The sequence below is a fragment of the Mobula hypostoma genome, chromosome 4 (assembly GCF_963921235.1).
Source record: "Mobula hypostoma chromosome 4, sMobHyp1.1, whole genome shotgun sequence".
NCBI classification, from domain to species: domain Eukaryota; kingdom Metazoa; phylum Chordata; class Chondrichthyes; order Myliobatiformes; family Myliobatidae; genus Mobula; species Mobula hypostoma.
This window is the reverse complement of record NC_086100.1, coordinates 141,067,027-141,090,903: the sequence shown is the minus strand read 5'-3', so window position 1 is coordinate 141,090,903 and position 23,877 is coordinate 141,067,027. Positions and strand designations below refer to the sequence as shown.

General features: G+C 36.5%; 1 protein-coding gene across 1 annotated transcript in view; it reads left to right on the top strand.

Moving 5' to 3' along the window:
* Positions 1 to 23,622, top strand: part of slc7a11 (solute carrier family 7 member 11) — a 219,992-nt gene extending 196,370 nt beyond the window's left edge. The window contains exons 9-12 of the mRNA XM_063046656.1: positions 1,426 to 1,522; positions 7,277 to 7,426; positions 11,932 to 12,109; positions 21,272 to 23,622. Of these exons, the coding sequence (XP_062902726.1) occupies positions 1,426 to 1,522; positions 7,277 to 7,426; positions 11,932 to 12,109; positions 21,272 to 21,336 (490 nt within the window). The 3' untranslated portion in view covers positions 21,337 to 23,622. The remainder of the gene's footprint in view (positions 1 to 1,425; positions 1,523 to 7,276; positions 7,427 to 11,931; positions 12,110 to 21,271) is intronic.
* The last annotated feature ends 255 nt before the right edge of the window (positions 23,623 to 23,877 follow it).

Below are 23,877 nucleotides of genomic sequence, written 5' to 3'. Positions count from 1 at the left end.
TAATAAGGCATTTTTGCCCACAGAACTGCTGCTCACCGTATGTTTTATTGTTTTTGTACAATTCTCTGTAAACTCTAAAGAGAATTGTGTGTGAAAATCCCAGATCAGCAGTTTCTTAGATACTCAAATCACCCTGTCCGGCACCAAAAATCTTTCCACAGTCAAAGTCAGTTAGATCACACTTCTTCCCTATTCTGATGTTTGGTCTGAACAGCAGCTGAACCTCTTGACCATATCTGCATGCTTTTGTGTATTGAATTGCTGCAACGTGATTGGCTGATATTTGCATTAATCAGTAGGTGTACAGGGGTACCCAATAAAGTGGGCGTATTTATCATTGGCATCTTTCCAGTGGAGATTAGATGCCTTGTTGCCTCCTTAGTTTAGGATTCTCATACAAAAAGGAGATTTATTTTCTAAAGACTGTTCTGAACTGGCAAACTTCAGCCAAGAGTGTATTTTTATTTAACCGTTTCTTTATGGGATGTGAACATTATGACCATCCTGTTATGACCAAATGGTTTGCTAGACTACTTAAGAAAGCAGTTAAGAGTCAGCCATGTTGCTGGCTCTAGAATCACATAGAAGCTTGGCATTAAAGGATGGAGCATCTCTGTCTCTGATGGACAAATTACAAATCAAGTAGTTTTACCATTTCTGTAACTTTAATTTCAAGTTTAGTTAGTTGCTTAAATTTAAATTCTGGACGACCAAAGTGGAATGCAAACTTAAGTTACCAAGTCAATAATCAATAACTCCTTATCCTAGTCCAGGAACTTAATCTCCTGTAGGAATACAACTGGCCTCCTATCTAATTTAAAAATCAGTCTTAAAAATGTAACTGGGTAGTTTAAATATACTTCTGAAGTAAAACTTGAAAAGTTTCACTGTTATGCTTCTGAATTCCTTTTCCTCCTGAGATTCGGGTTGGATTCTCATCCATATTAATCTGATGGAATAAAGGTTGCCATTTAATCCATTGCTCTTTGAACATCTGCTATTTTTATGCTCATACAGATATGTGAGAAAATCTCATTCTTTTAATAACATCTGATAATGTTATAGAACCAGCAGTAGAACCAAAGTGAAATCAATTGTTCTGAGTGGAGGCAGCCAAATTGCATTAGATTTTTTTCCTGATGTACCGAATAAAATTTTTCATTTGAGCAGGTGAAAAAATATAATCAAATATGATTTTACTGCAGCCTGAGTCATTTGTTGTAGTTTATCCAGGCAGCTAAGATGAAAAAGATTGCAAGTGACTTATTTGATATATAAAATCTGAGGTGAAATGGTTGTTTTAAAAAAAATCATTGAATTTCAACAAACTACATGAACTCATGGATATTACATTGCATTTGCTGTTTATTGGCAAGCCTGCCAGAAACCTGTTTCATAATCTGTTGTATCTCTTCTACCAAATAGATTGTTTTTTGTTGCTTCACGAGAAGGTCACCTTCCCGAAATTCTGTCTATGATCCATGTTCATAAACACACACCTCTTCCTGCTACTATTGTGTTGGTAAGAAATGATCTATGCATTTAACTGCACATTCATTACCTAATATTTATTTATAAATTTCGTTTCCTGTCTGAGGACTAACTTTCTCTGTGGAACACTGCATTGCTTTTTTCACTGAATTGTTGCATATCTTGTCATTTGATTAGGCAAAGTTCAGAGAGAGAGAATAAAAAAGAACGGAAATCTAACCTAACTAAATCTATTCATGGTGGGGAAAATTACATATTCAGTGACAATGTCACTGGCTTTCATAACTTTTTTAATACTCAGAGGGAGTGATAAGTCTAAAAAGAAATGGAAATGTCTGTTGTTGTCTGGCTCAAAATAGCTGATCTCTTGATGAGTATCACCAAGAGTGGCTTTGCCTAGCTGTGATAATGTTTCCTGTCAGAGAAACCCAATGAACCCTCTTCTCTAGGAGGATTTCACTGTCTTAGATAGCACTAGGAACCTTAGAAAGAATATTAAGCTAAATTGTGTAAATGAAAGAGGAGCTTGTGGGAAAATAGTTTTTTTTATTATCTGTATTGACAGGTATTATTGTTTGGTGTAAAGTGCAATTTAACTTCCATGAACATATTTTTCTATTTTCACAATGGTTTGTTTCATTTATGTATGCAGAATTAAAATTAAGCAGGATGTGGAAACTCTTAGTCAGCAGTCAATATCTTTGAAGAGTGGAATAGTTAATGTTTCAGGGTTAATGTTTCATCAAACTATGTGCAATTCAAAATTAAAAATTCCCGTTTAAGAACAAATTTAGATTTGAGAACAATTCAAAGCAACAACCCAATAACAACAATAAAATCAATCTATTCTAAAATCCCTTCTGCAACAATTGATACCCTCCTCCTACACATTTGAATTTCAGGGAAACACTGTCATGGTGTTGAAATACTCCCAACTATGGGATAGTAATTCAAAAATAATCTATTCAAGTTTTGAAACACTTGAAATTCCATTAAGATAGCATTGTGTTATGTGTTAAAATTTGTTGATTCAAGTAAAATTTAGTGATCAATCATGACAATACTGATCAATATATAATGCTTTCATATATAAACATCAGATTCTAACACATTCATTGTTATTAAATTAAACACTAGTATATTAATCACACTAGCATACAAGTTGTAGCCTTCCACAAACGTTTTCAGGCAAAAATTCTTAGGAATTTATATAACAGGTTTTACAATTATTTATATTATAAAATATGAAAGCAAATACATTGTGATGGATCAGTTGATTAACTGTCACCTGTACACTTAATTTGAACAAAATTTAGGTTGAACTGCTAGGGTTTCTCTCAGCTGGATAACATTTCAGTGACATTTCTACTTTTTTTCATTTCTAAATTTGTAGAAAATTGTTGTATCAAGAGCAATTATGAGGAATCACTTTTTCACCCAAATACTAGATATAGGAACCTGATATTCCAAAAGTCTGCAGATAATTAGCATTTTAAAGATTTTGATTAAATTTTGTTAAGTGGATATTGTGTGTATTGGCATTCAACTGTATTGCAGAGCAAACTCAAAAGGCTGAATGATCTATACCTGAGGCTCCAAGGTTCCTGAATATCTCAGAACGTTATGCTAAAGGATTGAAAATATGGCACAATGATGCAGAAGACAATGGTGCACCACAGGAGTTCAGACTTCTGATGTGTGGTTGGGAAACATAAAACACTATAGCATAAGAACAGACCCTTTGGTCTACAATGTCTGTGCAACCATGATGCCAACCTAACCTATATGGACCTGCACATGGTCCATATCCTTTCAGTTCCTGTCTGCTCATCTGCCTATTTAAATGCCTTCTACACATGTCTTCGTATCTACCTTTCCTTGGCTGCATGCTCCAGACACCTATTACTCTCCCTTGAACAACTCCCTTAAACTCTCCCCCTTTGATCTTAAAATTGTGCCATCAATTATTTGATGCTTTCACACTGGAAAAAAGTCACTTCACCTATCTGTCTAATCTCAGCTTCTAATGGACCAGAAAAAAAATCCGAACTTATCAAAACTTTCCTTGTAACTCACACTCTCTGGTGATCATCCTGCAGTAAGCACATCTGCACATGATATTCGAAATGTGGCGCAAACGAAGTTTTGTACAGCGGCAACATGATTTCTCAACGATTATGCTTAAGACCCTGATGCAAGTATACCTTTGCAGGCTCAATAGACTAAATGGCCTAATTCAGCTTCTGTGTCTTATACATCATCTTTACCATCTTATCTACCTGTGTTGCCTCTTTCAAGGAGCTTTACTCTTCTAATATCCATCTGCAACCATGCAGAAAAATTGAGGAAACTACTCAGGAAGGAGCAATACAAGACGCCCTCTTAAGGAATAGATGGGCCAAGTGAATGAAGTGGCCGTAGCAGGGCACTTTGGGTCCAAATGCCACAATTCTTTTAGTTTATAAATTGTCATGGAAAAGTCAAGTCAAAGTCACATCACCTTTTATTGTCATTTCAACCATAACTGCTGGTACAGTACGCAGTAAAAACGAGACAACATTTTTCAGGACCATGGTGCTACATGAAACAATAGAAAAACTATACTGGACAACATAAAACAACACAAAAACTACACTAGACTACAGACCTACCCAGGACTGCATAAAGTGCACAAAACAGTGCAGGCATTACAATAAATAATAAACAAGACAATAGGCACAGTAGAGGGTACAGTAGGTTAGTGTCAGTCCAGGCTCTGGGTATTGAGGAGTCTGATGGCTTGGGGGAAGAAAGTGTTACGTAGTCTGGTCATGAGAGCCCAAATGCTTCGATGCCTTTTGCTAGATGGCAGGAGGGAGAAGAGTTTGTATGAGGGATGCGTGGGGTCCATCATAATGCTGTTTGCTTTATGGATGCAGCTTGTGGTGTAAATATCTGTAATAGCAGGAAGAGAGACCCCGATGATCTTCTCAGTTGACCTCACTATCCGCTGCAGGGTCTTGCGATCCGAGATGGTGCAATTTCCGAACCAGGCAGCGATGAAGCTGCTCAGGATGTTCTCAATACAACCTCTGCAGAATGTGGTGAGGATGGGGGTGGGAGATGGACTTTTCTCAGCCTTCGCAGAAAGTAAAGACGCTGCTGGGCTTTCTTTGCTATGGAGCTGGTGTTGAGGGACCAGGTGAGATTCTCCGCCAGGTGAACACCAAGAAATTTGATAGAACAGGTCCACAGATTAAAGTCCAAAACCTGAGCAGGGCCAACTTTGAGGGCATTAGGCAGGATCTAGCTGGAGTAGACTGGGTAACACTTTTTGAAGGCAACAGAACAGTTGGCAGGTGGTTGGGCCTTTAAAAGGGTCATATCAAAGGTCCAGGAGCAACATATTCCTGTTGGGATGAAGGGTAGACATACCAACTTCAGGGAACCTTGCCTGATGACAGGTATCAAGGCTCTGGTAAGAAAAAAAAAGGAAGCATACATCACTTTTAGGCAGCTGGATACAAATATAAGAAGTTTAAGAGCAGGCTTAAAAGTGAAATTAGGACTGAAAAAGGGTATGAATGGATTTGGTTGGCAGAGTTAAAGAAAATTCCAAGAGGTTCTTCAGTTATATTACCAGTAAACACATGACTAGGGAGAGAGATTAATTCCTGTTAAAGACCAACAGGGCTGTCAGTGAGCCTGATTCAGTTGTAGGAAGTTACGGGAAGGAATTCTAAGGGACAAGATGAAACCATCACTTGGATAGTCAAGGTCTGATCAGGAATCATCAGCACAGTTTTGTGTTTGGGAGGTCATGTCTGATGAAACGCTTGCAGTTTTTTGAAGAGGTAACTAAGTGGCTGGATAAAATTATGGCAGTGGATTTTGTCTATATATGTCAGTAAGCCTTTGATAGGACTCCACGTGGCAGGCTAATCTGAAGGATTGGGTCACCTGGGATTCAGGGGAGCTACTGAAGTATATTCAGAATTCTGATAGGAACCAGGGAGTGATGATTGAAAGTCGATTCTCTGACTGGAAGCCTAAGACTATGGGATGCCCCAGAGGTCAGAATTGGAACTTCTATTATTTATTATTTATGTAAATGATCTAGATGTGAATGTTCATGCACTATTAGCAACTGTGCTGATGATACTAAATGAGAGGTCTTGTTGATAACGAAGAAGGTTACAATGAATTACAAAAATATCTTGATCAGTAGGGGAGATAGGATGAGGAATAACAAATGAATTTCAACTTAGATAAGTATGCACTGATGCATTTTGGACATTCAAATCAGGGTAGAAATTAAACAGGGAATGGTAGCGCACTGACGTATGTTGAGCAATTGAGGGGTCTGTGTACAAGTGTACAGTTCACTAAAGGTGGCCATGCAATTACACAGGGAGCTAAGAAAGACACTTAACATGTTGGCCTTGATTAGTCAGTGCATCGTGTTTAAGAGTAGGGACATTATGATGCAATTATAGAAATTGTTGGTGAGACTGCACTTGAAGTATTGTGCACCATGTTTGATTACCATGTTAAAGAAGCTAAAGAGGGTGCAGAAGAGATTTATGAAGAGGTTGCTTGGAATAGAAGTCCTGACTTGGAAGGATTAGTGACATCACAGAAGTTAATAAAATCATGAGGGTACTTACTGGTATTCTTAGTGCAAGCGAAGTTATGCTGACAAAGTAAGGGAAACTCCAAACTATACAAGGGAACCATATTTCTCTTTTTTTCTCTCTCTCTCAACTTCCACTGAAGTCACTATGTTTATTCTCTTTATTTTGTTGTGTAGATTATGTATAATTTATGTTAATATAAGTTTATGTTAGCATTATTTTTTATTTATATGCTATTTATTAATAGTTGGATGTCAAATGTAAAAACACAGGGCTCATGATTGAATGAAGAGACATGGAAAGTTAAAAATGTACGATACAATCAGTAATTTACTTAATTCTTAGAACTTTTGATGTGCACTGCTGAACAAATCTAGACACATCAGCTTTTACAAACTGAGTGTACAATTCAGGCATTGTTTTATACTGTGACCCCTCCATTGGTCAGGGCCAACCAGATGTTGCGTCACAGCTGTCTACGTGGTATGCAAACTGGCACGCAAATCAGGGCAATATGATATGGAGATCAAGTTGTTGCCCGTGTGGCAGGTTTCTCCTTTCCATGGAGCTAATGAATCCAAAGGAATAGTAGAGATTGATACAGTATGGCACAAATGGTGTTGCAGGAGTTGCCAGTCAGTATTGAACTCAACATAGGACTGTCTTACGGACTCCAGCTCTGGAATTTTCCTCGGAGTTTACTCCCAAAACCTTCTCCATGAATGGGTATAGATGCAAGGCAGCAGAGGCTTGAGATCTGAGTTTTCCTTCTCCTAGATGAGTGGCCAGCCACAGATGATGAGCCCAAAATGATTGGTTTCAAGGCACCAGTAAGCCAACTTTACCCCTTCACCTGTCAGTAGAAATGGTTCCACCATACTTAGTAGCTCAGCCACGCATAAAGGCCAGGAACTGAACTTGGTTGTCAGAAGCTATTTGAGATGCATGCCATTGGGAGCATTTAATGTATGAGCTTATCTCCACTATCACCCCACAGCTATAACAACTTTAAGAAACCATGTTTTATATTGGATATATTTTTTGTTAATCAGAATTTTAACATGGAAATGTATTAGGACCAGAATAACATAAAAATATATCTCTTATTTCACCTTAAGTCCCACTAAATCTATTTGAATCATTAATTTTTTTGTAACTTCCATCTCTTACAGTATCCTACAACTGTCTTCATGTTGTTTGTAAGTGATATCTACAGCTTATTAAACTTTATGAGCTTTGTCCGATGGCTCTTCATTGGGCTGGCAGTAGCTGGTCTGATTTATATGCGGCACAAACGTCCTGATATGCCACGCCCATTTAAGGTAATGTTTACCATACAAAATTATTGTAGACTGGCACGTGCCTGCAGTAATTAAATGCTGAATATTGACATGCCATGCCTTCCACCTACTTTCATATTTAAAACATGAATGTATGTCACTGTGTAGTATTCCTCTTTAGTTCCTGGAAAATTTCAAAGATTGTGCAGTGTTTTTGACATACTTGTTTGAAGACCCTACCATTTGCAAAGAAAATACTCTAGATAACATTTTATAGCCCACTTCTGCATATTTTCATTGTTTTTATTTTCCCTCAGTTCTCCACCCTCTCCTGCTTTGCCTTCGCTCTTGTGCAGGTTGTCCTCAAGGTGGAATATTTTATTGGCTCCTACCACTTTCTATGACCTTATTTAATTAGTCATGCACATGGATGAGGGCTTGAATGTTGAATAGTTGGTGATAAAATTGATAAAATCCATGTAAGTCTTACCTGATGCTCACAAATACCAGTAGAAGTCATTGGCTTGTAATGATGACATGGTTCATCTTGTGTTTCTCTATTCTCAAAGTACTTTGAGCACCATTTTACAGCCTTCTCAGCTGATGTCACTTTACTCAGCCTTCTACATTTTCTGGCAAAAATAAACAAAACAGTTTTCAAATGTAGTTGTAGCACCAAGGCGTGTTTTTAATAGTAGCACAGAAATTCCTATCATACTGGGCCAAGCTGTTTTGTAAGATTTTTTTAACTTATGCAATCTGTTCCTACTGCAGAATCTAATATCACAAAATTAAATTATTCAAGTCAGAGGCAGAATATTGTTGTAATATTACACTGTCTTATGAATAAGAACAAAATAAAACACTTTGATAGATATTGTTGTTATCCTCTCCTTCATCATTCTTTTCCATTCCTTTATTAAAGTGAATAAATTTCAACCAAATCTAATCTTATTTTTATTTAACTCCCTTCTAATAGGTAATGAAATAATTTACACATTTGTATGAATACACATTTTGTTGTAAATTTTATATTACAAATCAGAAGCAGGTTAAGGCAAGTTAATCAGTGCCAGAATTGTTAAAAGAGTCAGTAGAAGAAAAAGACTCACTTGCATTTTTCCGAAGGAAATTGAAGAAGCATTTTGGGGAGCATAGTTTGCAGGGTGAGGGAGAAATAGCAATGGAACTGACAAGTTTGATCTTCAAGGAGCCAACACAAACTTGATTATCTGAAATGTCTTCTACTATTTTGTTAAATTTAAGAAGGTGACAGCAGTAAATTTTAATAATAACATACTGAAATGGCTTAGAATTATGTACTCATATCACAATTTCACAGCAATCTCACAACAGGAGGGACAGAACAACACACACACAAAATGCTGGAGGAACTCAGCAGGTTAGGCAGCATCCATGGAAATGAATATCCAGTTGATGTTTTGGGCTGAGATCATTCTTCAGGACTAGAAAGAAAGGGGGAAAACACCAGAATGAAAAGGTGGAGAGAGGAGAAGGAGGATTAGGTAGAGCATAATAGATGAAGCCAGGTGGGTGGAAAAGGTAAAGGGCTGGAGAAGAAGGAATCTGCCAGAGAGGAGAGTGGACCATGGGAGAAAGGGAAGAAGGAGGGACACCAGAGAGAGGTTTTAGGCAAGTGAGGAGAAGAGGTAAGAGACCAGATTGGAGAATAGAAGAACAGGGAAGGGGATGAGGAAAAAAGAGACAGATTCTTATCAACCAATCTCATAATACTTAGAGTAACAACATCAAATATTATATAAGTATTTGTACTAACTAATCTATTTTAAACACAAATTAATGTGTTGCTCACAGTCCAATTAACTATACAGATTGCGTTTCCTGCCAGAATTTTATTGCACTGAGATCTTTCAGGAGGAAATCTGTTGATAGAATGCAATTCCTTCAATCAAATAATTTTAGTATATTTTTCAAATGGAAAAAAAACTTTTCTACATATAATATGAACTACCTATTCCAGTTGACATTTTTTTGTACCTAGGTGAGGTAATGTAAGGTTTGTGGTAAATGCCAGAGGATTCATGGAGAAAAACTACATTTGGAACAAATTTATCAAAACACAAGAGTGCTGATGGTGGTTGACCTGGTGACCATGAACCGTGGCGCACTCATTCCTTCCAGAGATCAAAGAACAACTCAGGGAAACTATTATTGGGTTATTTCAATGAACAAAAGCAGCATTCATCCTGGGCCACATGCTTTTCACATACTTAGGATTGGCAGAATTCCAAGGAAAGCAGTCGTTTCCCAAATGATCTCTTGAAATAGCATAGGACCAATTTGTCTAATTACGGTTAGTCTATGTATTTTTTTATTCAGATGTCACTCATTTTCAGTGTTTTATGTCTGAGCCTCAGCCTATGCTTGTGAACACAGCTGAAACGTAACAAATGCTCCCCTTGCATTCCACTGAAACTATCAATATTTGAGGTGATTTACTGGTGTTATCTTAGGCTGGTTATGAATCTGGAATATTAGGTACCTAAGAATAAATTACAAGGAAAGAAGATGTCAAGCAGTTCTGATGACATCATCTACCTTGAATGCAAAATTTAGTAAGTTTAATGTTCTTTTAGGAACAACAAAATGTTATTAAGTTAATCTCATTTGTTTATTCTTTACTGACTACATGCTGTACTTCCCTTGGGCTCCTGACACTGGGAGGCTGCTGCAACAATATGCATAACATCATGGTGTTTGCCTTCAGGCCCCACATTGTCTTCCTGCTATACATTTAATTGTGTTGAAAATTATTTAGAAAAAAATAGTTGAAGATCTACAAGTTTAAAACCACAAATACTGAAATAGATGATGACTGTTTTGGATCAGCTGGAATTCAGGATGGAACTCAGATACCTCAATACTGCCTCTTTTCAGTTTCACTGCAGCCTGAAGTATTTCTATGGTCTATAGCTCACAGTACTCAAGACTGTTCAACTCATAGGTTGCAATATAAATGAACTGGCATTCTGAAACTACTAACATGTTGGAACAATTTAAATAAATACCAAATACAACAAAATAGAAGACATTATTTAATTAATTTACCATTGTCCCCACAGAACATGGTGCTTGCGAAAATGACAGGCAAAAGGGTACCCGCTACTGAAATTCATGTAACTTGATAGAGTGATGTGGGAAATGAACTGCTGTAAGCACTCAAATTATACTGACTCCATGATTCCTAGCAGGGTCAGAAGCATTAGCAGTAGGGAAGAAAATCATATTCCCATGGATCAGTGCTCCCTCCCAAGAAAATTCTGAGTCCTTCAGCCTTACTTACATATGTTTCTGCCTCTTCTTTTTCCACATACTAAATTACCATGCCCAATCTCACTCATATTCTGTATGTCACACTTCTCATCTTCTAACGCAGGAGCACAAACTCATGCATTTATGCCAACCCACAGGTTTAGTTTTGTTAACAGTAGAGCATAATTTTGGATGTAGTGCCTCACTGTCTTTTAAATGCATGAGACAAAAGAAGATTTTATAATTTTTGAGATTCATGCTCAATTCCCCATTCTCACTTAATCCAAGCTACGTTTTGATTTTTTTGCGGTTGCAAAAACAAAGGTGATGGTTTAAATCTTCTGTACATCAATCACATTGAAGTACTAGCTTTAAAATTCAGAATTAGAAATTGAGCTGCTGACTTACTATTGTGCAAAATCAGAATCTGTTTTACACTTTCTGACCATATGCTTTCTTTCTTCACCTCCATTACTGTGTACAGTCTTATTGCTGGCTTTTATTTCTGTTTTTTTGTCTCATAGTGTTAAAAGTTAAAGCTATGGATACAGAACTGCATGCAAGAACAAAGTAAACGGCTTACTCACAGTTGTGATCTTACACTGTGATCATTTCCTTTCGACCTTTCCCTCATTCTGCCCTTCACTTTACATTATGGTTGGTTTTTAAGTTATTTCATTCACCTTTATATCACATACACGCTTTGATCACACCGCTCACAGATTATCTATATGTGCCTTCCTCTTATATTCACTTAACTTCTCTTTTCACTCATTACCTCTTGGATTTCACACAGCTCAAACTTGAATGAAAAACCCATCTGGAAGTTGTCATCCTAACCACAATGCATAAATAGAATTATACAAAGTTAAACATAAAATCGAAGGCATCTCACTCACAAAATCCTTATATTTGACTCAAGTAATCAAAATTCCAAGCTAAATAATTTCTTAAAATGATTGGCTCAGTACCATAACAACAATGATGAATTAAGTTGGTATAAGGAAATATGTCATTTCTTCTGTTGTAATATTTTTTAATAGTGTAAACAAGCTGACTGTCAAATGGAGCTAATGTCTGTTAAGTTAGCACTTAAGATAGATGGCTGAATTAAAACAGCTGATATTTTACAAATGCTGTCCCTAGTATCTGGTTAGATGAAAAGCCAGTATTCACTTTCAGTGCCTGAGTAGTAATCTAAAAAGAGCTTCTGTTACCAAATTTCTTTCAATAATTTCTCTTTGCTGTTGCAGGTGCCTCTGTTCATTCCAGTTTTCTTTGCCTTAACTTGTCTCTTCATTGTCGCACTGTCACTCTACTCTGACCCCGTCAATACTGGTATTGGATTTGCTATCACTCTGACTGGTTTCCCTGCCTACTACCTGTTTGTGGTGTGGGACAACAAGCCAAAATGGTTCAGAAGATTGATGAGTAAGTAAAGTATTTATCTCATTACTTCAATGTTTGTTATTATTTTATTTTCGTCCAGTTCCATCTTTCACATAAGCAACGTCACTATAGAATAACAACAATAATTTCTTTGTTGATGATGAATCAATAGTGTGAGAGTGTAAATCAATGATGCCTTTCTTCATGTTTGTGGATCAGGCAGTGAGTTGCTACGCATTTCATTGACTGTCCTTGAAGGCCACTGTCACACTTGAAAATCAAGTACCCACATCTACCCAGGTTAATGTGCATAGTTCAGAATTCGTAACATGCTGCAACCCCTGCTGAGATTCTCCAGTGTTTTCAGATTTTACTTCAGAATCAATCCTTGTTGTAAAATGCTAACCATAATTTTTGAGTTCCGTCTATAACTGAACAGGTGTGGACGGTGACGGCTTGTTTTCTGTTAAGTTTCTACCAAGAAATACATAGGTGATGCCCAGTCTTGTGTCATGATAGAAACAGCGCATTCTGAAAGTTACAAGTTAAAAAAATGAAAATGATAGTCATCCACCAACTTTCATAAAGGTAGTTTAATATGTTGGGTGAGGGTGGTCACCAGAACTAGATAATCATGTCTTTTTTCTTTCAGATATTGACCTGTGCACTTTCAGTTATTAAGTATTTCTGTTCCCTGACACAATGATCGATAATTCATAAGTATTAAACAAAAAGCAATTTTCACATTTGTGTAACATTGAGCTGCCACTGCCACCTACTTGATATGAGCAGCTCACTCAGGCAAAAACATTAAATCAACCTAAATCAAAATTATTTAATTGATACAACATTTGGCGGAGTTGTGCATGTAACACAAAACTTGGAGTTGTAGATAGTAAAGAAAGTTCTCAAAGGATATAGATCAGTTGTAAATATGGGTAGAATAATCTCCCAGATCACTTTGGGAGATTAAATGTAGGGCATAGTATACAATAAATGGTAAGACCACGAGGAACATTGAACTACAGTTGGATCTTTGGGTCCAATTCCATACCTCCCTAAAATTGGCAACACAAGCTGATGGAGTGGTAAAGAAGATGTTCAGTACACTTGCTTTCATCAGTCAGGACAATGAATACAATAGTCAGCAAGGTATGTTGCAGATGTATAAAACTTTGTGCTTAGTTAGGCCACATTCGGAGCATAGCGTGTAATTATGGTTGCTTCATTACAGTAAGGCTTAGAGATGGTGCAGAAGTGGTTCACCAATTGTTGCCTAAAATTGTCTGAAAACTCATGAAATAAAACCAGCCAATAATGAAATTTATTCAGATAAACAGTGACTGCTATAGTGAAATCTAAATTGTTTTATTTTAGAATTTAAGTGACTATCACAAGTATTAAAAATATTTTAAATATTATTCCCATGAGTAACTGAAAGTTCCAAAGTACGCGCACATCGGGCTATTGTAATTTGTCTGTTACCTAGCGGTGCTTAATATCTTTCAAAAACTTTGAAATGATCGAGTACAGTGACCTTATGAAACAGAAGTGATTTATGCCACTTTATCAGTTTACCTATTTCTTTTATTTTACCCAATTTCCACAAAATCAATCAGTACTCTTTAGAAGGCTCTTGTCTTGACACATTCTGCAAAATAGTATTTCTTCAAATAATTTAGAAAACCAATCAGAAACATTCAGAAAGATTAACATGACAAAATTTATACTTCTTGAATAAATAATAAATCAAAGTTGGATATGTGAATAAACACAAAAGGCAGTGTAAACACATGAAATTCATTCCAGATCAATAGTACCTTAATGTCGTGTACTGCAGCATCAGCATGTTCTGCACTTCCTTGAAATTTATTGCATTTAAATCAATAGAATGAATTTCTGATGCAGAGTACAACAAGTTGATGCAACTGGCCAGGAATGGATTTCTGAGCATTCAGCATTAGATTTATTTACTTTAAATTTTAAACAAACACTTTAAACTAGAAAAGACAGTGAATCCAACAAAGACAAATAGTTGGAAAAGAACCGAAAGAAAGATTAAGAGCAAGCCTGAGAGTGTGAACAGTGTGTGTGAGAAGGAGAGAGGGAGAGGGAAAGAGAGGACAGTGAAAAAGGGAGAGGGGAGAGTGGGAGAGTAGGAGGGGAGAGAGGAGGAGAGAAGGAGAGAGAGGCAAAGAAAAAGAGGGAGAGGGGATGGAGAGAGAGAGGGGAGAAAGGGCAGGGGGGGAGAAGGGGCAGAGAGAGAAGGAGAGGGAGGGAGGGGGGTGAGAGGGAGAGGGGAGGAGAGGGAGAGAGAAAAAGAGAGGGGTCAGATACAGGGGAGAGAGGATGAGGGGAGAGAGCGAGAGATGACAAGGAGAGAGAGAGGGTTGAGAGAGAGAGATAGGTTTTGAGGGAAGAGAGAGAGATGCCATGTAGGAATTTTGATGGCCATCCAGTTCTGGTTAAAAGCCAATGATATACTTAATATCGAGTCACACTTGCAAACTAGGCTATAAGCATAGTGTAAAGTAAGCAAACATCAATCTAATTTCTGCTCAGCAATGTGCTACCAACAGCAATTAGACAAATACCTAGATATTTCCTTTTTAGCAAGTTGATAAGTAATTGTTGATTAAGAAATAATAGTTCAATGACTTACACAAAAGGTAACCTTTCTAACAGAGTACCACTCCTTTATAGATGTAGGCGAATACTGCTTCAGAGCCATGGGCCAGGGGCTAAGAATGTAGGATGATAGTGCTTGGAAATGTAGGAAAGAGGGAGAAGAAAAAATGCCTAGTTTGGCTTTGTCAAACAGGTGGCTCATTTGACTCAGCGCTGAGCTTTATTTAGTCAGCTGATGAGCTGAAAATATTAACTATACACTTCAAAGTCATCTCAGTTTTTTAAAACGTACAGGAAATCTTTGAAGCAGCACTTAAAGGGGGAGGGGGAATAGAGTCTGGAGTTGAATGGGTAAAAAGAATGGCAAATCACAATAAGCTTAAATTAAGCAAATCCTTGTATTCAAAAATCTTCAAAATAATGAAAGGAGTTTAATTACCAATGCTACTTATATACATAGAAATTCAAGGAAATGCAAGCTAAACTGGTAAAACACTGCTGAACTGTTCACAGTTAATCTTGCAAACAACTGTACCATCCATAATATAATATCAAAACAACACTGGCTGCAAGACCAACACAACTGCAAACAGTTTATATTCCATGGATAATTAAACAACCTTGATGAATCTGTGATAATAAATGCTAAGACAAGTGTTAATCCAGATGACTAAAATATACGAAAGAACAAAAGAACACAAGAAAAATATTAATAGCATTAGGGAAATATAAACAAATCGCAGGGTTACATAAAGGCTAACAACTTTTATAACTATATCACAGCCTGCAGTTACAGTAGTAATGAAGGAAAAACAGTGGTGTTTGCTGTCATTCTTTGGAATTGGTACCAACGTAGAATAGTTTTTCAAAACCTTTGAGAAAGCCTTATTAATCTAAGAAGACCATTCTTTTGAATTTTGAAATTAAAAAAAAACTACTTAAGATCTTCCAAGAATTTTTTATATGTCCTCTCCAATTGCATGTTAATTTACAAATAAGATTCTATGGTAGATAACATCTTTATATCCAGGGATGCGTGAAATTGGAAATAGTCTTGACTTGGTTGGAAAATTGGCTGGGAGATTGAAAAGAAGCAGATGGATGGAAATCTGCTCTTGGTTGCTTACATTAAGCGGACATGTATCACAACATCTGCACAGTGCATTCTATTCTATTCTATTTCAGAAATTCGGTTCTTTTGAAGTCAAATGAACCAAATTTCAGAAGTAGGGCACAGAACAAACATCAGCCTAGAAATTCTGATGCATCCTACTGTTTACTTAATTGCTGAATGTATAAATATTAAGTAATGTTCCTTTAAGATCAGTGTTAGGGAGTTTGCTCTGATGGGTGCCCATCTTTGAGAGCCAAAGAAAATCTCTCTACATCAAAAAAGCCTGGTACGAGGATGTTGATAAGGGTATGCCCTCCATAATTTACTTAGTTATCTTCACACCACAGCTCTTCACTATTCCAATACCTATACCCAACCATCCTCCTGGCAGGTAGCCTCCACACCCACCAGTCTCCTGAGCACCAGACTGCAATGCATGATCCCTCTCAGTCTCTTGACCCCAATCTAATGTTCACTCTTGTCACTCCAATTTTACTGTAATGATACTCTGCATCCAAATGTTAGGTCTGTTACCCCACAATACCCTGGACCCTATCCTGCTCTGGGACTTATCTGCTATTTTCTCTCACACACTGAGCAATTAACTAGTCTGCCCCCAATAAGTGGAAATTGCGAATATCACCCGGTGATCCAGATGCTGAACTACAGGGAATTCTGAATCATTAGATAGCAAGTTTCTCAGAGTTTTACTGCAGTATGTTTCTTAAATACCGTGGACTACCAGTGCTGACAAAGGTGTGTACCACCATGATCTACCATGTAGCGAACGTAGCAGAGTTCAGCTGGAGCCACAATGAGTATATCTAAAAAAGAGGCACTGACCTGGCAGTCAATGCTAAATAGAGCAACTGCTGTATTTCAAACAAAGCTAAGTTGCACCATAACAAATGGACCACACTGAGGACTGGCAAATCAGCTACAAAAATTCCAGAATAGTTATAGAAAATTATAAACTAATGGAAGGAAGAGATTCCATTTGCATTTGTATCTTAATTGATGGTGGACCCCAGAGCACAAGAGCAAAAGGCAAAGCACCTTGAGGGATGGGTTTAGAAGGGAGCCGTGTAGATCTACATTCTCTACACTCACATCATGCATACGGCTGTCAGCAATTCCATCATCATTTACATTACATTTTTCTTCCAACTCCAGCCTGAAAAGCAAAAAAAAGAGAAATGTACAGAGATCTGCTAATGAAGCAACGAGTGAGATTCCAGGGACGGTTAATAACGAATAAGCCAGACACCAGTTCCAGTTTTTATTGCAGTCCCAGAGCACTTAGCACATATTCACTGAACATTAAAAGGTCTATTTTGGTAAAAGAGACATATTACAGAACAACTAATATTCTATGACTGATTATGGCTGCTGAAGAAACAACATTCATTTGATTCAACTTATTCTCCCATGGTCTGCTGCAACAATAAAGACATATTTTCCAAACTGACACTTAATCCATTGATACAAATCACCTCAGAGACTCATTGCAGTAAGGTTGTTCCTCTCAAGTGAGTCTAGTGCGGTTAACACAGCATCTCTCATACTGGAGCAGTGCTTTTCTGTTAAATTTTACCTCTCTCACTGCTAGAACGTTTATTCAATAGCTCAGAAAATTTCTAATGAGTTGATTGAACGCCTTCCAGTCCAGAGGTAATACCATAGCAATGACAGCTGAGGAGGATGTAGTGGGCTGAGCTGTTGTATTTGTATACTTGCATACAAAACACTCTTTGATCAGGTGCAGCAGCAGATGGACAGACACCGAATTGACCCAGGATCTCAAAAAGAAGCAATTACCATCCAATGAAATAAGTTCTGATCGCAACTTAACACTAACTTAATACTAGTCTTTGCTCTATTTCTTTTAACTCCTTTATTTAATTAAAATATATTTTTGCTAATAATGATTATGCAACATACTGATTTTACACCATGTGTTCCACCCAGATGAATTTTTGTGCTGCGCACTGCTAACAAGAAATTCTGGCCTGATATTATTGAATGACTCTTACTTACAACATGTATAAGATCAGTCAGCTATCCTTTTCAAATGATTCTGCCAATTTTAACATTACTCATTTCCCAGTATTCTTTTTCAAATACTATTTGATGCTAGTTACTGTCTCTTATGAGAAAGCATTCCATGTTCTATTCATATTACTGTCACTTGTAACTGATCCATTCAATCTTTAAAAGCTAGTTAACTTTTCAAAAGCTTAATTCTCTTCTTTCTATTCTATGAAAATTAACCTAATTTTTTAAGCATTTCTTCATCATTAATCACTTTTGGACCCCTTCTATGAGTCCACTTAGCTTCCAATGATCAAATGCAGGGAACTGGCCTTCCATTATATCTTAGTTTGCATAATTCAGCAAGACCTTCTTGTAGAGAAGTTTAATTAGAAAATGACCAAAGGACAGTTAGGTTTTTTGATGCCTTTCTTGCTGCATCGTTAACGATCACAGTTCCTCTCATTAATATGTTTTCATTATCTTGCCTTTGCCTGAATCTGCCTTCAATATCCCACAACAACTTTTACAGAATCTTTCTGCTATACCCCTTTCATATGACTTTTGAATGGTTTGATAGGAACCAGGTTTGATTTTGTTTTCCCTTTGTGTCTGTGCAAATTATTTTGCAAAATGGGAAACAGAAAATGCTGCTGTAGAATTCCTTCGAGCGGGGCATTACCAACATCTTACCAATCTGAAAGATTTGAGTGACACTTTTTGTCTTCTGCCTATTCCTACATCTTTTTGGCTATGTCGTAACTTTAATATATTCATAGAGCACTACAGAATAGAAATAGGTCTTCTGGTCCATCTGGCTGGCCTGGTCTTCTGCCTAGTTCCATCTACCTGCATTAAAACTAAAATCCTCCATACCTCTCTCATTCATATATCTATCCAAACTTCTCTTAAATGTCACAATTGAACCCACAACCACCACTTCAGCTGGCAGTTCATTCCACAATTATGCCACTTTCTGAGTGAAGAATTTTCCCCTCAGATTCCCCTTAAATATTTCACCCTTCACCATAAACCTATGACTTCCATTCTCACCCAGCCTGAGGGGAGAAGGCAAACATGCATTCACCCTATTATACCCCTCATAATTTTGTATACATCTATAAGATCTCCCCTCATTCTCCTGCACTCCAGGGAATTAAAGTCCTAACCTATTCAACTTTTTCCTATAATGTCCTGCTTTTTAATCTCATTGATTCTTTTGCATGAAGCTTATCAAGCAGCCTCAGAAAATGTACTAACACAAAATCTATTGAATTCCTTTTATCTTTTCAGTGTGTAAGTACATTCATAGAATCTTACAAAGGGTAAGGAAGCTACTTAGCCTATTGTACGTGTGCCAATTTGTTGAAAAAGTCTATCCATAATCCTACAAATGTTTTCATTTTATGAGTTAATGCCTTTTCAAATTTATGATTGAATCTGCATTGATAATCCTATCAGACTGTGTTCTATGTCACAATAACTCTGTAGTCTGACACATATCACCTCATCCCCCACTGTATCTTTGTTCTCAAATATCAATGGAAATGGTAAAATTGGTTCAGTTGCACTGCTGAAAATATACTTGGCAAAACACTCCAATATCAACTATGTTGCAATATTCTCAAAACTCTAAAGTATCCTCCCTATTTCCTCAACCGCGCTAGGCACCTGTGATGGCCATTCTTAGGTAGAGTTCTGTTTTTTTTCCATCAAACAAACTTCTGTTGTTTGATCTCTCAGTTCTTCTTTGAACTGAGTCTCCTTCCATGCTATCGATGTAGGTTAATTTCCAGTCCCATTAAATTTAACTTAAACTTCACTTTTGTCTTTGCTTAATTTCAAAGTGAATGTAATTAGTTAGGTCACAATTTCCAACTTGTTGTCCTACTTTGGGTTTGCTTACATGTCCTACTTCAATACCTCAAACTGGATCTGGCACTGCAATTGTCCTTGTTTCACATTTTACATGTAACCTGATGCTTAATGTAACATTGTTTCCCTTTTTTTTGCCATTCATCCATCTGTTTAAATATAGTTTGATTTATAGTAAGTGTTCTTCGCAATTGCCAGCAAACTTCACCTGCAATTTCCTCTCATTCACTATTAAGCCTGAGCTATGTCCTCATAATGGGAACAGGTAGCTTTTTAAAAATTCTCAATAAATTGGTATCAGTTTATAGGTAAAATGCAGGACATACATTGTAAATCTACTAGTGTCAGCACGCTAGAAAGGAGTGTGGATTTAAAATGTTTAACTATGCAGTTACTGAACTATCCATATCACATTAATCGTAGAAATTTGTTTTCACCTAACTACTACAGTATTTATGCCATTGTAGTATTTCAAGATTCATTATAAAATAATTAGTGCTATGAAGGCTTACTTCTGCATGACCTGCCTGCACTATCTGTGGGTCATAAATGTGTGAGAAAATCATGCATTTGGAAACCAGTGCATATGTATGGGTTTCTCTGGGCATACTGGACCCAGATAGAAAATCATGACTTTATAATCTAAGTCTTGATTTAGACCATAAGATATAGGAACAGATTCCTTTATTAAAAGTATTTTTTTCAGAGGCATTATTTCTTAGAGCACATAAACAAGTAATCTAGTAGGAACTTAGAAAGATTAATATATTGGCAAAAAAATGGTTGGCTTAGTAGGAGCAGCAACAAATGAATTGTAGTTTATCACAGGAAACTGAGCCAGTCAATAATAAATTATGGAAGAAATAAGCAACACATTCCCTACACATATTTATTATAATTGTTCCAAAAGAAATTAACGAAAATATAAGAGGATTCAATCATGTGAAGTGAACGTTTCTTTGAAGACAGATGTTCGCAAGTTATATCAATTCAGATTAATTTTATATTCTTCTGAGATATTATCACTAATAAGATGTAAAGTGTATCAGAAATGGCTAGAGGATAGATGCTCATGGTGCTTTTCAGGCCCAGTGGTCAATATTTAGAAAAGAATCATATATTTGATCTCATCTATTCCTGAGAGGGAAACCAAAAATCCTCTTCCAGAGGAAATTGGAAAAAATATTCCATTTTTTAACATGGTTTTATTTCCAATTTAATGATATCCATGTACAAATAAGATAACAGGCCAATGGCTCACTTATAATTGATGAAAATTTGCACTGTATTGTATTAATAGTTAACCACAAGAGTGACAAAATGTTCTGATTCCCATAAATAAACCCAAAACTCCTGTAAGTGTGCAAAATAGTGAAATTGACAGTAAGTTAATTTAAATAAATTTGGTAAAGTAACTTGGCAATATCATCCTTCTGTAGACTTTAGCTGTAGGTACTGATTGCTATGCACATTTATAATTATTGCGATTTTATTTCAGAGTCAAAGCATTTTGATTCCTGTTTGCAGACTTGTAATCTCTTGTTTTTTTGTAACAGGTTCAATGACCAAGACACTCCAGATCATTCTGGAGGTTGTGCCAACTGAAAATCATCAAGACTGAGCAGTTCCCTTGGTGACACAACCTATGGGATGTTTGAAATACCAAGACTGCAAACTTCAAAGAAATGTTTGTCACTTCAACAAAGCCATACACTAGAACTTTAAATACTTCCCAAAGTTTCATCAAATGATTGGATCATTCTTTGACACCCGAAATCCTGCCTCTTGCCAGTTGTGAACAGTTCTTTATACCATTTTAATCAGGGGTGATGTGGGGTGGGGGGATTGTTATCACTAACCAGACTGCACAATTATGACAAGAGACCAAGGAAAGCAACCCATTTCACATCTGCAATACCCAACTCATACAGTACAACAGAAACTGGGAGATTATTCTTCCTTTCTGCAATTAATGCCCTTTGCCTATATTCATAATGAATTGAAATCCTGTATTTATTAATATGGTATCATTTTGTAGAAATATAAATCAAAGTTTGTACAAAAAGCAATACAACAATGCTGGAGAAATGCATTTGTTTATTGTACTGTTCGTAAACATGGAGACCATGTGATCACTTACTATTGATATTTCTCTAAAGACCTTACAAAGACATGAAGAGTTGTGTCTCAGAAGCTGAATTATATTTATAACATGAGCTGCTAGGTTTTACTTTTATCATTAGAATCTATATTTTTTAAGATTCAACTTAAGACATCTTTGAAATTCCTATATTTCATATTTCAGCACAACTACAAATTTTATTTCTTTGGGGACATCTGTTATTTCAGAAGAAGTTACATTTTCCGGCCCTGAACTTCTGGTATTAACAGTTCCCAGTGATATTTAAAGCAGGAAATACATAAGACCCCAAATGGAAATGGGCAAATGGTTAGAAACAGCCACTTGTGCCATTTTCCTAGGAGTTTCTCCAGCTTCTCACCAGAACAATCCTTACAGAAATGCAGTTTCCTTGTTAAGTGCACAAATTGCCAACAGAACTTTCTGGCCTTCCTACTGAATTGTGAATCACAGTTTACAAACACTTACAGATCCACTGGAAAGCCCTGCCATTGCTGCTTGAGTAATCATCGGAAGTGAAACTGATCCACAACAGTAGCTGATACTGTGATTCCAAATCTATAGCTTGCTTCATGCTCTATTCAGATTTACTTATGTTGACCCAAAATGGACTATGTGTTCCTATAGTATTATCTCTCAATATAATTTCAAGGCTGTGATTTGTAACTTGTTTCCCCAGATTTTAAGAATGAAGAGATTTCTGCTCCTATTGTTCAGGCTCTGACACGTCATTCCACACTTTCATTCTATTCTCTGGCTGCTGTCCTCGTTTCCCACTGATTTTGTCCTCCTGGAACTTCTTCCACTTTGTTTTAATAAACTGTAGTTTCACTTAATGCTTGCTAGTAAAAAAAGACAGAAACAAACCCCAGTAAGCACTGATAATTAAGTAATAATGCAGTATGAAGTTGGGAGTGGTGGTGTGAGGTGCTGAGGAGTAGAGAGCAGTTGCTTAACTAACTGTTGAGAGAAAATAGATTTGAGCAAAATATTGCAGTTGAGTACACTGAGGCATTTTTATGATGAGTTAGGCCGGAAATATTACCATACAGAGATACGAGATCGTAAATGATGCACTAATAGACAATGTGTGAAACGTCATAGAGAGAAGATAAATGAGCAAATATTTGCACATCTTTGAATGCAACAAAATATGTCAACTTAATTTAAGTATTTGGCACATGGTTAGGCATTCTGCTTCTAGAACTGAACACTTTTTAAGTATCATATGAGTGCAGTACTTTATTTGAAAAATTAAGACTGTTGGTCATCTATTTGTCAAAACTGGATTATAATTGTATTGGATAAAGCTTCCTAATTACATTTAGCTGTTAATGTAGTGTTGTACAAAATCACAGAAATCTCACTGAGCATCACAATAAGTATAATGACAAGTGGGGAAGGTTTTGATTTATATGGATAGGTGCGTGGGAACACCTAAGGAATTATACTGAAGAGACGCAGCTTGCCTACTGTTTTATTTTCAATTCACAGTGGTGCAATTGTACCAAATGTTCTTTGTGATCAAATAGAAGATATAACTCATTTCCCATATTTTGTAAAACCTTAACAGGTATTTCTAAATGTAAGTAAACATTAAAGAGGTTATTTTACACAATTGCAAATGTTGATTTGTTTTGAATAAAAGGTATAACTGTATTACAGATTTTTCCTCTCTACTGTCATGATTTATAGAAAACTGCTAGAAGCATTTCCCAAAGAAAGGAAGAGGAGAATGGTATGCATTACATAAAATGATTAATTCAAGTGACAATTATATCTGTTAATTAAAAAAACTTTCAAATGTTCATTGAAATTTGCTTTCATTCTGTATCCATTAACATTTCAACCTGTTTTAAATACGCATATACGTTGGAAACTAATTCCAAAAAATTATACTGTAGACTTTTCAGATTGCAGAAACGTTCCAAAAAAATAGTAAGGCCTTGGAAGCAGTGCACAAAAGATTCACTAAAATTATTTCCAAAAAAACACAAGAGTTTCGAGAGATTAGGGCCACTA